This window comes from Salvelinus namaycush, chromosome 5 (genome assembly GCF_016432855.1).
Source record: "Salvelinus namaycush isolate Seneca chromosome 5, SaNama_1.0, whole genome shotgun sequence".
Taxonomy (NCBI): Eukaryota; Metazoa; Chordata; class Actinopteri; order Salmoniformes; family Salmonidae; genus Salvelinus; species Salvelinus namaycush.
Window position 1 is genome coordinate 34,142,429 of NC_052311.1, and position 14,730 is coordinate 34,157,158.

At 42.3% G+C, this 14,730-nt stretch overlaps 1 protein-coding gene across 1 annotated transcript in view; it reads right to left on the reverse strand.

Moving 5' to 3' along the window:
• Positions 1 to 3,856: 3,856 nt before the first annotated feature.
• Positions 3,857 to 14,730, reverse strand: part of LOC120048231 (fibroblast growth factor receptor-like 1) — a 54,878-nt gene continuing 44,004 nt past the window's right edge. The window contains exons 4-7 of the mRNA XM_038994027.1: positions 7,001 to 7,093; positions 6,612 to 6,890; positions 6,106 to 6,459; positions 3,857 to 6,019 (exon numbers count right to left, since the gene is read on the reverse strand). Coding sequence (XP_038849955.1) covers positions 5,616 to 6,019; positions 6,106 to 6,459; positions 6,612 to 6,890; positions 7,001 to 7,093 — 1,130 coding nt within the window. The 3' untranslated portion in view covers positions 3,857 to 5,615. The remainder of the gene's footprint in view (positions 6,020 to 6,105; positions 6,460 to 6,611; positions 6,891 to 7,000; positions 7,094 to 14,730) is intronic.

Genomic DNA, 14,730 nt, shown 5'->3' on the forward strand with positions numbered 1-14,730 from the left:
TAGTAACATAATATTCAGTGCGGTGTAATTTGACTATAATGAAGTCTGTTTCTTGTGAGGTTTTCTGTCCTCAGATAAAGAGAGCTATGAAAGCCTGTCTACATATGAAGTGCAGTGGTTCTCAGTCCTGGTCCTGGGGACTTAAAGGGGTGCATTTTTTTGTTTTTGCCTTAACACTGAGCAGCTGATTCAAATAATCAACTTATCATCAAGCTTCAAGTGGTATTTATGTATTCATTTGTGATGCTATCCTTGATATGGTCCTGTTATTGTCACATGCACATGTGTGCCCATGCATCTATCAATCCAATCTTATAATAATTTATCAGGGATATTATACTTTTGTAATCCACCATGACCTGGTGATGTAAAAGTCTAATAATTACATTGTCTTCCATATTCCTACAGATACCTTGTAACTGGAGATTCCTTCAAAATGAGTGCCTACAGTTAAAGTGTAGGGCAATGCAAGGTTGGGTGACCAGGAGGGCCATCTGGGACTGCCTCCTGGAGGAATTCAGGTGTGTGTGAAGGCTACCTGTGTCCTGCATAACTTCATAAGGATGGACACGAGGACCGGGAGGGGATCTGCAGCTCACTGCCGTCTGCCAGAGGAGAAGTCTGCTGCTCTGCAGGATGTTTCAAGGATGGGGTCCAACAATGGAGCAAGAGGCAATCCATGTGCGGGAGATCTTCACCTCCTACTTCTTCAAAGAGGGTGCTGTTCCCTGGCAATACCATAGACTACACGATGCACAACCAAAGGCTCTTTTAAGAGTCATTCACATTGCAATAAGAATATTCTTCCATGTCAACTGCAGTTATTCAATTCCCAGTTTCTCTCCCTTTGATTTCTACTTCTCAGGTGAGGGTGCTGTTATTAAGGTAAGTGTGTGATGTCTGTACAAAAACAAAACAGGCTATTTTAAATCACCCATATTGAAACACTTGGATAATGAACTTCTTTCAATAAAGTGTTTCACATTCTCTACTGGTTGAAATTAAGTCTCCCATTTGATGAAATACTACACCTATCCTGTATATCAGGTCAATGCAGATGAAGGGCATTGAGATGAACTGGTTTTAGAGTATTTACATGATGCATAGAAAGTGTACTGTTTAAAAATATATATATATATGAATTACAAATCAATCTTTAACTAGTTAAATCCTGTTTCTAGTCTTAGTTACAATGTGTAACCATTGATGTCCCAGGACCAAGATTGGTAAACACTGTTGAAGTGTATAATTGTAATACATGCATGCAGATACAGCATCTTTCAAAGCCTGGAATTTGATACTTCTGGTATTGGATATGACTGAAAAATTATCTTGAAGACATTCATACCTGACCTGCACCTTTATTTGCCAAGGTAGAGTACATGATCAGTGAATATATTAAATGTACAGGCTACAATGTGGGGATCTTATGGATGGTAATAACTACATGTATATACGACTTGCATCCTTGGCAAAGTTATATTCTACTCAATCCATAGGCTTCATTAATGTAATTCAGACTGTTTTGAAGTTGATACAACTGGCTATGATAGATTCATAACTAGGTTCTGAACTAATTTGTATACCAAACGTTGGGGTCCATACACAGATGGGGCTAGATAGCTAGCTACACATCCATAGGCATACAGGTATTTTTATCCTCCACTGCACAATATGCAAAGAACATAGCTAGCTACGTTATTCATCTATCTGCATCGCATGGCAAATATCAGCAAGGGAAGCGTACAGAATTGTACATTCAATTTGCAGTAAATGCTTTAGCTAGCTAGATTCTTTACACCCACTGTTTCACAAGACGACAGCCTGGTTTGCTGGTTGTTTCAGGAGTCCCTAAAACATTAAACAACCAGAATTACAATTTCATACTCCTGTCACAACACCCATAAAGCTAGCTGGCTAATGTTAGCTAGTCAGCTAGCGTGCTAAATCGCTATTTTCGTAAATTAACTTTATGATTAAAAAAATGCATAATCGTTTGTCTTTACATGAACTAACATATTCCTGTCAACTGTACATGTTTCCATTATTCGTTATGTTATAATCACTTACATTTGCTTCCAACCTAGTATTTTTGTCAGCCATCTTTGCAGAAGAAATTCTCCAGCCTTGGATCGCATAGCGTCAAATTCGTCATGGAAACCACTCGATAATGATTGGTCATCCCCCAGCGGTCGCCGCTTGTGATTTACATAAAGTTGGGAAAAGTTTATCTTCTTCACCGCCTCCCACGCCACAGCCGCACCGCCCAAAGGTCCCCCGCCCTCTGCGCTTCTCACCGCTTTCCTTCCATTGAAATGAATGGGAAGCGGTGTTCCACCGCGCGGCAACCTGTGCTAGTGTGTCATGACGGTTCTTACCTCACGCTCATCTCCAGGGAGGAGGAGTCATTGGGAGGGGTTACAAAGGCACTTTGCGGAGGTTGCATTGCTTTGTAGTAAAACTGTGTAATAGTGTAAAAACAACACAGCATATCACGTTATGACACTAGATTAGAGCTCGTGCATTCATTACACTGCAATCATATCAGGGAATGTACATGTATCATCATGTACATTTGAAATGTTGGATGTTTTTCTGTTCAATCTATGGCGCTAGTATACCACTAGATGGCGGAAAAAAACACAATTTGAGGATTTTATGCATGGTGTGAAACAGCCAAACTCCTTGGCCTTTTCATTGTAGCTATATAGATAGATACGTTGATTTAATCGGTAACCCGAATATGTTAATTCACTAAAATAATGTTTTGTGACCATTTCGTTATTTTAGAGAAAAAAAAAATACAAACAACAAACTAACTGGGCAGGTTACTATTCCCTACTATTAACTTAACGGTTAAGTGCATTGGGCAGGTAACCAAATGGTTGCTAGTTTAAATCCCCAAGATGACTATGTAAAAAAAGTATGTTCATGTTCCCTTGAACAAGGCACTTAACCCTAAATGTTCCTTTCAATCTCGCTGGATTAGAGTGTCTGCTAAATTATTAAAATATAGTGGAAGGAAGTGACATAAGGTAACTGGGTTTGACCAGTGGTGTAAAAATACTTTAAATTACTACTTAAGTCGTTTTTTGGGGTATCTGTACATTACATCACTATTTATATTTTTAACAACTTTTACTATTACTTCACTACATTCCCAAAGAAAATAATGTACTTTTTACTCCATACATTTTCCCTCGCACATATCAAGAGAACATCTCTGGTCATCCCTACTGTTTCTGATCTGGCTGACTCACTAAACACAAATGCTTCATTTGTAAATTATGTCTGAGTGTTGCCCCTGGCAGCTGTAATATATATATATATATTTTTTAATAACATATTTGTGCAGTCTGGTTTGCTTTTAATAAGGAATTTGAAATTATGTATACTTTTACTTTTGATACTTAAGTATATTTTAGCAATTACATTGACTTTTGATACTTTCACTTGTACTTTTAGTCAAGTATGACAATTGAGTACTTTTCCAACACTGGGTTTCACAAATATCTGGTGTTCCAGTGATGATTTGCAGTTACAGTCTTCCAGCGAGAAACTGAGGAAGTAGCCCTGTGCACTGTGTCTGTGTAACCCTACCCTCATATTAATACGTATCAAATCTTATTAGGAATATTTATTTCCTTGCCTGGTGTTGAACGCACAACTTGATTTTCCCAGAGCATTCCAGAGGATGTTAAACTAACAGTGGATGGAGGCCTTTCTGGGGAGTGTAAAGTAGCAAGTCAACATGGACCAGAATGGCACTCTGTTTTAATTTTTTTATAAAAACACATTTCATATGTAAACGTCCTCATCGAAATAGATTTTGCAAACACTACACGAAAAGTATAGAAACCATTTTTATTACAAAAATATTATTGTACAGTACTAAATTTACATGAGCACCAGTGTGAGTTTGCATCATGCAATGTTTCAGAGTAATTGCATAAGATTAACGTGGCAATTTTAAAACACTTGGGTACAAGATTTATGACTACTTGAGGGTAGGGTGAATGACTCTTTGTTAAATTATCTTTGTAATGGTTGCCATGTTTTTCAACAAATTAAAACATGTGAAATATATAAAGCATATGGTCAGGTTCTTAATAAAATATGAGACAACTAGGCCAGTAAAAATCTGTAATTCAACTTAACAATACAATCAACACTTGTCATATTTTTGTCTAAATGACCCATAGGTCAATCCAATCTGGAATAAGAATATAAGCCATTTAGGAGACACTTTTATCCAAAGCAACTTACAGTCATGCGTGTATACATTTTACATATGGGTAGTCCCAAGAATCAAATCCAATAGCCTGGCGTTACAAGCGTCATGCGCTACCTACTGAGCTACAGAAGAGTAATGTAGGTTACGAATAAATATAGAACAATAAAATAAAAACACAGCTAAATAGCTTTTTTGTGAGTTTTAAAACCATTAGACAAAAGGTACAGTACAATACTTGTCCTACCTTATACAACAATATACCTCACAAGAATTGTAAGTAATATACACATCTATAGCGCTGCAAAAGAACTTGGCATCTGACAGACACTGTACAGAGTAAATAATAGTATTACTGCATTTTTCAGGCACAGTTGGATACATATTATACAATATCTGAATAAAAAAAATACTTTTTTTCACCTCATCCATTCATCCATCCATCTAATTTCCCTGATGAGTTGTACTTTCCTACATGAAACACACACATTACAAAACCTCTTTTAAAAAATAAAAATAATACCACTTATTTCAAAACAGAGGACACCACAGTTTGTGTTACTATTATGAGAATATAAAAGCTCGGAACACATTGTAAACATTTTGGCTAGATTTAGATATGTCACAGTTACATTTTCAAATTTTTTAAAAGCTTATAAATCTTGAATTTTCCAATTTAGACCAGCTTAAAAGTTCCTCATATTACTTTATGCTTTGAAAGTTTGGACACAGGTACATATTTAGATGAGTGTTAATTATTTTTTTGAATAGGGTTGGGGTCAATTCTATTAGAAACGCTAATTTGTGTAAATTGGATGTCCTTTACCTAAATTGAACCTAACCCTGATACTTCTCCCATTAACTAATGAATGATTTCTCCAGGGCTATGTACATCCAAACATACATCTAAATATTTATGTTTTAAATTGAGTGCTCTGCATTTGGTTGTTTATATAGACATTATCATTTGTCCATTCCTTTCCATCCTTTAAAATACAATTCGCGTTTAATCTTAGTTGTCTGATATTTTGTCTGATATTTATAGTTGTCTGATAAAAAAAATAAAAAAATACTCGATAGCAAACATGGGAGGGTTTCCCTGCCCTGAGACATCTCAATGAAGCGGTATTAGCAGGCAGCTTAGTAACATTTGTCCATGCCTATCCCAGGATCCAACCTGGTAGGGCTTCTGCCACTGTATGGTGTGTTAACACTGCTTATCATGGGAGGTGTAGTTCATATGAACTACAAGCCTTTCCTTGGTTCCATCTACCTGGCTCATTGTCCCTTGCTCATAGTCCATTGTTGGGTCAGAATAGCAGCAGTGGCTAGCAGTGGCTAGGAGACAAGGCCGTAGGTATGGGGTGGGATGAGAAGGGGCTGGTTAGCACTGGTAGTGGAAGTGCTGGTGTTGATGGACCTTACCATCCACATGGGCGTGTGTGTGTGTGTGCGTGTGCATGTCTGTGTAAACCTTGGAGTAGACCTTAGGGGGCCCACTGAGGCCGGGGGTTCCCAGGCCCACCAGTCTCTGGCTGGGGTAGTCAGGGCTAGTCAGGGCACTACAGGGGGTGGTGGTGCTGGGCTCTTTGTCCGAGATGTGGTGGTCTCTGTGGACTACAGGTATGTGCCGGGGAGCCAGGGTGTTGTGGAGCCGACGGCTGTGGCACAGCCAGAGTACGATAGTGCCTACGATGAGGAGGGCTGCTGCAGGGATGCCGATGATCAGAGGCCAGGGCAGGCCGGAGCTCAGGTGGGGAGGCGTCACTGTGTTCTCCACCTGAGGGTCTGGACAGAGACACAAATCACAGTGATATGAGAGACAGCTCTACAGATGTAAGCCTCCATCCCATCCCGTGAATGGCTGTACTCACCTGGCAGCACAGTAAGGTAAGCACTGCGAAAGCTGTAGCCCATAGTGTTGGCTCCCAGGCAGATGTACATGCCAGCATCCTCATCGCGGGCCTTGACAATAGCCAACTTGTTGAGGTAGGAGCCGTCAGGCCGGGACCACACATCCCCTGTGGGCAGAACCACAAAATGCTGCCCTCCGACCTCCAGGGTGGAGTTATAGCGGTCCTGTGTGCCTGGGTTCACCCTCTTCAGCCACTGGACCACAGGCTTCACGTCACTGTGGACCTTACACTGGAAGGAGGCGGTGCCACCATACTCCACGGTGGTGTTGACCGGGTGGGTGCCGGTCAGAACAGGCTTGCAATGAGAGCGCTCTGTAGGGAGAAGGACAGGAGTTTATAAGCATGTGAATCATAATGACAATAACACAATTCATTTGGTATATATGGGAGGTCTGGGTATAAATGAAATTGGAGTGTGATGGAGGAAACTGAAAAATTATTTGTTGTGGTGTCGGTGGTGTTACCGATGACATCAAGCTTGTAGGTGGCATTGATGTGCCCTGCTGGGTTAGAGACGTGGCAAGTGTACTTGGCACTGTCCTGGGGCTGCAGGTTCTTCAGGGTGAGGGTCCACCGCGGGCGCTTGCCCTGGCGCGGGGGTGGCAGAGGGGTCTGGTCTTTCCACCAGGTAAAGACAGGGGGAGGGGTGCCCGTGGCCTGGCACTTGAGCCTCACCGAGCTGCCCACCGGCTTGTACAGCACCCGCCTTCGCATCTTAGTGGGCTGGCTGAACCGAGGCTTCACTGCAGAGATAATACATCATGGAGGTTAGGTAACACAGATGTCAATAGCATTTAGATGACAACGTGTAGGAGTATTATAATGTAGTGAAGTGAAGCAGTGTGCTGCTCACCCCAGGGCTCTCCTGTAGGGTCAGGCTGGGTGAGCTCAGCGTTGGGTTCCAATACGGCAGGTGGAGCGTCAGTCTGGGTCACTGCAGTGTCATCTGAAAAACACAAAAGTCATTGACTGAGGGTTAGCCTCTGTCACTCACACACACACCCATGCAGGGAGTATGAAGATTGTTTCATAGCAACCCGACCCGTTTCATTTCCACCCAACTTTTCACCTAAATCCAATGAAATGGTGACATTTTTTGTTGGTATCACATTGAAGTCAACCAAACGTAAATCCAAACTAGATGTTGAACTGCCCAGAGAGAAGTCTGAATAAATCTGATCGTAGGACTGTGAAAGACGATGCATTAATCTAGTATCTAAAAAACAACATCAAAGCAAAAAAGGTTAGGGTTTATGTAGTCTTTCAAAAAACGGAATATTGCAGAAAGATGATGTACTCTCACGCTACAGAGCAAAGGCAATATAAAACCAATGGGTCAAAGAAAAGGGAGTTCTCCTACCCCCTGCCATTACTACAAAGTATCGTTTAGATATTGCCACATAAATCTAGCGGTCAGTTATCGTTTCAGTGATGTGAGGTATTTCACCCAAGACCCAAGTCTTAATGTCTGAAAATGGCGTCATGTAAATCACACGGGGGTCTAGGGATGAGTGCAAACTGCTGAAGGATCTCTCAGATTTATTTGCCTTGCTTTGAGCTCCAACAGGACCCCTCTGTGTGACGCAGGATGAATGATTCTGCTTGGGAGATCAGTGGACTGTGAGGTGTGTAAAACGACTGCGTGTTTTGCTTTCAGAGCGTATGAAGTTTTACAACTCTATGGGAACGATAACCAGGCAAAACGCTGGTATTATTCTAACTGGCTCTGTGAGGCAGGGGTGAGCAAACAGTGCCATATTATTGTTGCTTCTCTCAAGTTTCCACACTGTTTAAAACAAGACGGCATGTTGACTTAACCCTGAGCTGGAAACCAATTAGCTGCCTTTAACCTAAACTGTGCAGGCAGGTCAGCAGGCAGGCAGTCAGACAGGCAGACGGACAGGGCTGAAAGAAAGTGCTGCTTTGTTTGGGCACGACCCACAGGAATGCACAGAGAACCTATTCTAACCCTGAGTCCACTGCTGACTGAGCTAACACACACACACACACACACACACACGAGTACCAGTCAAAACTTTGGACACCTACTCATTCAATGGTTTTTCTTTATTTTTTATATTTTCTACATTGTAGAATAATAGTGAAGATATCAAAACTATGAAATAACACATATGGAATCATGTAGTAACCAAAAAAGTGTTCTTCAAAGTAGCCACCCTTGATGACAGCTTTGCACACTCTTGGCATTCTCTCAACCAGCTTCACCTGGAATGCTTTCCCAACAGTCTTGAAGGAGTTCCCACATATGCTGAGCACTTGTTGGCTGCTTTTCCTTCACTCTGCGGTCCAACTCATCCCAAACCATCTCAATTAGGTTGAGGTCAGGTGATTGTGGAGGCCAGGTCATCTGATGCAGCACTCCATCACTCTCCTTCTTGGTCAAATAGCCCTTACACAGCCTGGAGGTGGTGTTGGGTCATTGTTCTGTTGAAAAACAAATGATAGTACCACTAAGTGCAAACCAGATGGGCTGGCGTATCTCTGCAGAATGCTGTGGTAGTCATGCTGGTTAAGTGTGCCTTGAATTCTAGAGTTCCTCTGTGGAGATGGGAGAACCTTCCAGAAGGACAATCATCCCTGCAGCACTCCACCAATCAGGCCTTTATGGTAGACTGGCCAGACAGAAGCCACTCCTCAGTAAAAGGCACACGACAGACCACTTGGAGTTTGCCAAAAGGCACCTAAAGGACTCGCAGCGCCGTAAGAAACAAGATTCTCTGGTCTGTGTACTAAGCTGATTGTCCACAATGTCTGCTCTGCCTAGCCGTGTCTTATGCCAACATCACTGTTGCCTGATGGAACCTCAGGTCACCAGGTATGAAGGGTCAAAGTCAGGTGTGTGTGCGCTTGTGTGTGTGTGTGGATACTGTTCTTTGTCCTGATTTAATCCTGGTGTTCTGGTCCAGAGGGCCATATGACAGCCAGAGGGCCGCGCCCTGCTTAACACTGCGTAGTGAGGTACAGGAGAGCCCAAAGCCAGCACCAAGTGTTTTTTTGCTAGCCCCCATTGTTGCTATTGGCCCAGGGTTCTGGGAGAGTAAGCCTGGGTGTAGCAACGGTTCCACTGGCACGGGAGAGGTGGCTATTCAGCAACACCGAGGTGGAATTAGGGGGGCATTATCTTTTCGAAAGAGGTCTTAGCCAGGGCTCATTCCTTTACTCTCTGTGTGCTGATGTTCTCTCGAAACAGGTGCAGAGGGACAGAACAGAGGTTTCCCTTATGCAGCATTATTAGGAGAACATTGGACCATTTTCTATGTACTGGATATGACATTTTTCTGATACTATCTCTATACATTAAATACACATGATGCAATCTGTGACCAGTTTAAATTATTCGTTGGAAAAGTGACTGGTTGATAAAGATTATCCAGTTCAAGAAAGTACGTCATACTTTCAGGCAGCTGTCAGTGGAATGGCCTGATGTAATGACTGAGGTAAAGCACGGCTTTACCTTACGGCTGGGCAGACTGTGCCAGCTCTGGCTCCTGTGTGTAGTGAAGCAGTGGAAAGGAAAGTGGTGCTGGACTGGTGTAGCGCTAGAATGAAGGACAGGGGACCCCTTTTCCTCTGCTCCAGTACAGAACCACAGAAACACACACAGAGGGGCGGAGGTGGAAACGGCGGGTCTGGGCGAGAGAGAGGGCGAAGGAGGGCAGCCCCAGTCCCAGCCCTGAAGCTCCCCTAACCCTAACACTCTTCATGTGGAAGGCTTGTTTATAAGGTCCCATATTATTCTTTCCTACTGGGAGAACTTTAAAGGGTCACCCCTCAAAAAGGCCCATTCTTCATTCCTACCGGGTACCCGTGTTCAAACATACGTGCCACTGTGTCTCAGGGAGCACTCTCCATCTGAACACGGGCCCATATCGAATGCAAAACAAACATGGTTTCACAGTGATTTTCATTAGTGACGGCACAGCTGACTTTTGAAGATGACGGAACAGTTAGTCGTTCAATTGATCTTAGAAATTGAAAGAATAGAGTATTACGTGGCAGTTCCATTTCACACACCATGGTGGTGGTGAACTATTACCAAAACAATAATGTTAATGAAGAGAAAATGAAGCAGAGGTGTTTTACCTTCCTTTCACAGGTCATAAGATTTAAGCAGTGATATGGACCTGAATGACATATACATTAGTTCAACTTGAGCAAAGCAATTCACAGACTAGAAAATAATCATAGAACTTGTCAAGAACATTAAAAGCAGTTCGGAAGTTCAGAAGATTTGAGGTTCAGATTTGAAATATAACAAAGCTTATTGTTCGATGTACAGTGCATTCGGAAAGTATTCAGACCCCTTGACTTTTTCCAAATTTTGTTACGTTACAGCCTTATTTTAAAATTGATTAAAATAAAAATGTTCCTCATCAATCTACACACAATACCCCAGAATGACAAAGCAAAAACAGGTTTATAGAAATTTTAGCAAATGAATTAAACATAAAAAACAGAAATACCTTATTTACATAAGTATTCAGACCCTTTGCTATGAGACTCAAAATTGAGCTCAAGTGCATCCTGTTTCCCGTGGTCTGTGGTAAATTCAATTGATTGGACATGATTTGAAAAGGCACACACCTGTCTATATAAGGTCCCACAGTTGACAGCACATGTCAGAGCAAAAACCAAGCCATGAGGTTGGGTCAGTCTGTTATATCTGGAGTATTTGCCTGTCTTATCCGGTGTCCTGTGTGAATTTAAGTATGCTCTCTCTAATTCTCTCTCTTTCTTTCTTTCTCTTTCTTTCTCTCTCTCGGAGGACCTGAGCCCTAGGACCATGCCTCAGGACTACCTGACTCCTTACTGTCCCCAGTCCACCTGGTCGTGCTGCTGCTCCAGTTTCAACTGTTCTGCCTGCGGCTATGGAACCCTGACCTGTTCACCGGACGTGCTACCTGTCTCAGACCTGCTGTTTTCAACTCTCTAGAGACAGCAGGAGCGGTAGAGATACTTTGAATGATCGGCTATGAAAAGCCAACTGACATTTACTCCTGAGGTGCTGACCTGTTGCACCCTCTACAACCACTGATTATTATTTGACCCTGCTGGTCATCTATGAACATTTGAACATATTGGCTATGTTCTGTTATAATCTCCACCCGGCACAGCCAGAAGAGGACTGGCCACCCCTCATAACCTGGTTCCTCTCTAGGTTTCTTCCTAGGTTCTGGCCTTTCTAGGGAGTTTTTCCTAGCCACCGTGCTTCTACACCTGCATTGCTTGCTGTTTGGGATTTTAGGCTGGGTTTCTGTACAGCACTTTGTGACATCAGCTGATGTCACAAATTTGATTGAAATTTGATGAAATTGTCTGTAGAGCTCCAGAACATGATTGTGTTGAGGCACAGATCTGGGGAAGGGTACCAAAAAATATCTGCAGCATTGAAGGTCCTCAAAAACACAGTGGATTCCATCATTCTTAAATGGAAGACGTTTGGAACCACCAAGACTCTTCCTAGAGCTGGCCACCTGGCCAAACTGAGCAATTGGGGGAGAAGGGCCTTGGTCAGGGAGGTGACCAAGAACCCGATGGTCACTCTGACAGAGCTCTAGAGTTCCTCTGTGGAGATGGGAAAACCTTCCAGAAGGACAACCCTCTCTGCAGCACTCCACCAACCAGGCCTTTATGGTGGAGTGGCCAGATAAAAGCCACTCCGCAGTAAAAAGCACATGACAGCCTGCTTGGAGTTTGCCAAAAGGCATCTAAAGACTCTCAGACCATGACAAACAAGATTATCTGGTCTGATGAAACCAAGATTGAACTATTTGGCCTGAATGCCAAGCGTCACGTCTGGAGGGAACCTGGCACCATCCTTACTGTGAAGCATGGAGGTGGCAGCATCATGCTGTGGGGATGTTTTTCAGCGGCAGGGACTGGGAGACTAGTCAGGATCGAGGGAAAGATGAACGGAGCAAAGTACAGAGAGATCCTTGATGAGATCCTCCCTGCTTTATAGCACTCAGGACCTCAGACTGGGGTGAAGGTTCAACTTCCAACAAGACAACGACCCTAAGCACACGGCCAAGACAATGCCGGAGTGGCTTTGGGACAAGTCTCTGAATGTCCTTTAGTGCCCACCCAGAGCCCGGAATTGAACCCGATCGAACATCTCTAGAGAGACCTGAAAATAGCTGTACAGCGACGCTCCCCATCCAACCTGACAGAGCTTGAGAGGATCTGCAGAGAAGAATGGGAGATATTTCCCAAATACAGGTGTGCCAAGCTTGTAGCGTCATACCCAAGAAGACTCGAGGCTGTAATCAAAAGGTGCTTCAACAAAGTAAAGGGTCTGAAATATTTTACATTTACTTTTTTTATAAATTGGCATACATTTCTAAAAACCTGTTTTTGCTTTGTCATTTATGGGGTATTCTGTGTAGACTGAAAAAAAACAATTGAATCCATTTTAGAAAAAGGCTGTACCGTAACAAAATGTGGAAAAAGTAAGGGGTCTGAATACTTTCTGAATGCACTGTATGACTCTCAAGTTCATCAATTATCAAGACTCAATTACAAATCTCATTGAGCCATGTTTCTTTCAATGTGAAATTGACATACAGTATTTAGGTGCGAATACCTATCTCCAGCAGGACACTGAGTGTCTGTTCTGGCTCACGTCAATTGAAACCAGAGAGTTAGAGAGGCAAGCAGAACGGCAGTCAGGCAAATTAGAAAGCGTCGTCAGCGTCCCTCCACACAGCATGAGAGGAAAGGCTAATTAGAAGTCTCCTGGTATCTTTTATAGAGCTATAAGCGTTTTGCAGCAGCAGGCGCATGGCGACTCCATAGGAAATTACCCCCACCTAATGTGCCTTTTCTTTTCTTCTCTGTTGTGCCTGGCTGATGGGCGAGGTGGGGCATGGAGGGGGAGAAGGGGCGGGCCCCGGTGCATCCTGCCTGTTAAGGTCCCAGCCCAGGCCCCCAGTGAGTCAACCACCATGAAAATCTGGATGAAAGCTGCTTTAATGTGGCGACCCCGTCAAGGTGGCTAATTTGCATCCTTCCAGTTTAATTAAACCCTTGGATCAAACCCTTGGATCTAACAGTAGAGAAGCAGAGGCTGGTAGGGTTCTATTGGGTCATGGAGGGCCTAGCTAGCCACCCAGGGCCTGGGGCGTGTGGGGGAGGCTTGAGGCCCACTGGTTAGAGATTGGGGGACAGGGGTCTGAAAGTGAGGGGTTATATTGGAGTAATGTTGACTTTAAGCTGAAACGCTACACTTGTAAGCAGAATGATTATGGATCTGGACAGCATCTGTTCTGAGCTGTTCTCACTAACATTAAATGAAAACAGATAATAGTGTAAGGGTGTCTTTGGTACAGAGAGCACATTAATGGTCGCACAATGATAAGTGCACCATATTACGTATTGTACTGGATCTCCCCCCAAAAAAGTTACTTTTACATTATCGTGCAGTTTATCAATAAAATGGTCCGACGGTCATATATTCTGAAAGAAAGGATCTCACTACAATACATTTTAATAGAAAGTTAGCCAAATAAAATAAGATTGTGCTACCATGGAAAGGACAACACCAATCTATTTGTGGTAAATCACCATGATTAATTATTTTGTCATATCCCTGTTTATTTATTTACTCATGGCCCCGCCTACACTTAACGACTTGTTTTTTTTTAAATTATATGAGCAAAAAATATTCCACTTTATTTGGAAAGGCAAGGCAAACAAAATTAAATGAGCCTGTTTATATGATGAATATGAATTTGGAGAGCAGAAATTATTAAATATTAAAGCATTGGACCTCTCACTAAAGGCTTCAATCATACAAAAAATATACTTAAATCCGAACTGGTTCTCTAGTAGATCAGTAAGAATGTCTCACCCAGGGTTAAAAAAATTGCCTTTTTCCCTTCATTCAGATTACAACCTCTCACTTTCGGTTACTTGAAAATGAAATAATCTCCAATACATCGCCAGTTCTAAAACAAGCAATAGAAAGCTGGTTGCAATTTCAATTTAATCCACCAGAAAAGACAGAACAAATATAACAACAAATATTATGCATTTTGGTACTGCCCATATGTAGCTTGTTAAGGTCGCAGGTTCAGAATGGCTGAAATAAATTCAACATTTACTTGGAGCCAACTCTCCATATAGCACTGCTGGGTGATTTGATAAATCATAGTCAATCGATCAATAATCTAATAATACACCAAGCAAAGTTGTTTATCTTTAATTTACAATCAGTAGGAACTATGAGAATAGAAAGGTTCAGAATTTTTGTGAAACTGTATGGCAGCTAGAAATCAAAACTGGATGGTCTTCAGAGATAGATTGGAGGGAATCTGAAGGCTGGGACTAAAACAAACAAAAGATAACTAATGTAAAATATACTGTCTGTGAAATGTATAAGCTGGAAGTGGAAGCCTAATTATTGTTTGATCACTCCAATAAGGGGATTTTTTTACCTTTATTTAACTAGGCAAGTTAGTAAAGAACAAATTCTTATTTTCAATGATGGCCTAGGAACAGTGGGTTAACTGCCTTGTTCAGGGGCAGAATGACATATTTTCCTTGTTAGCTTAGGGATTTGAT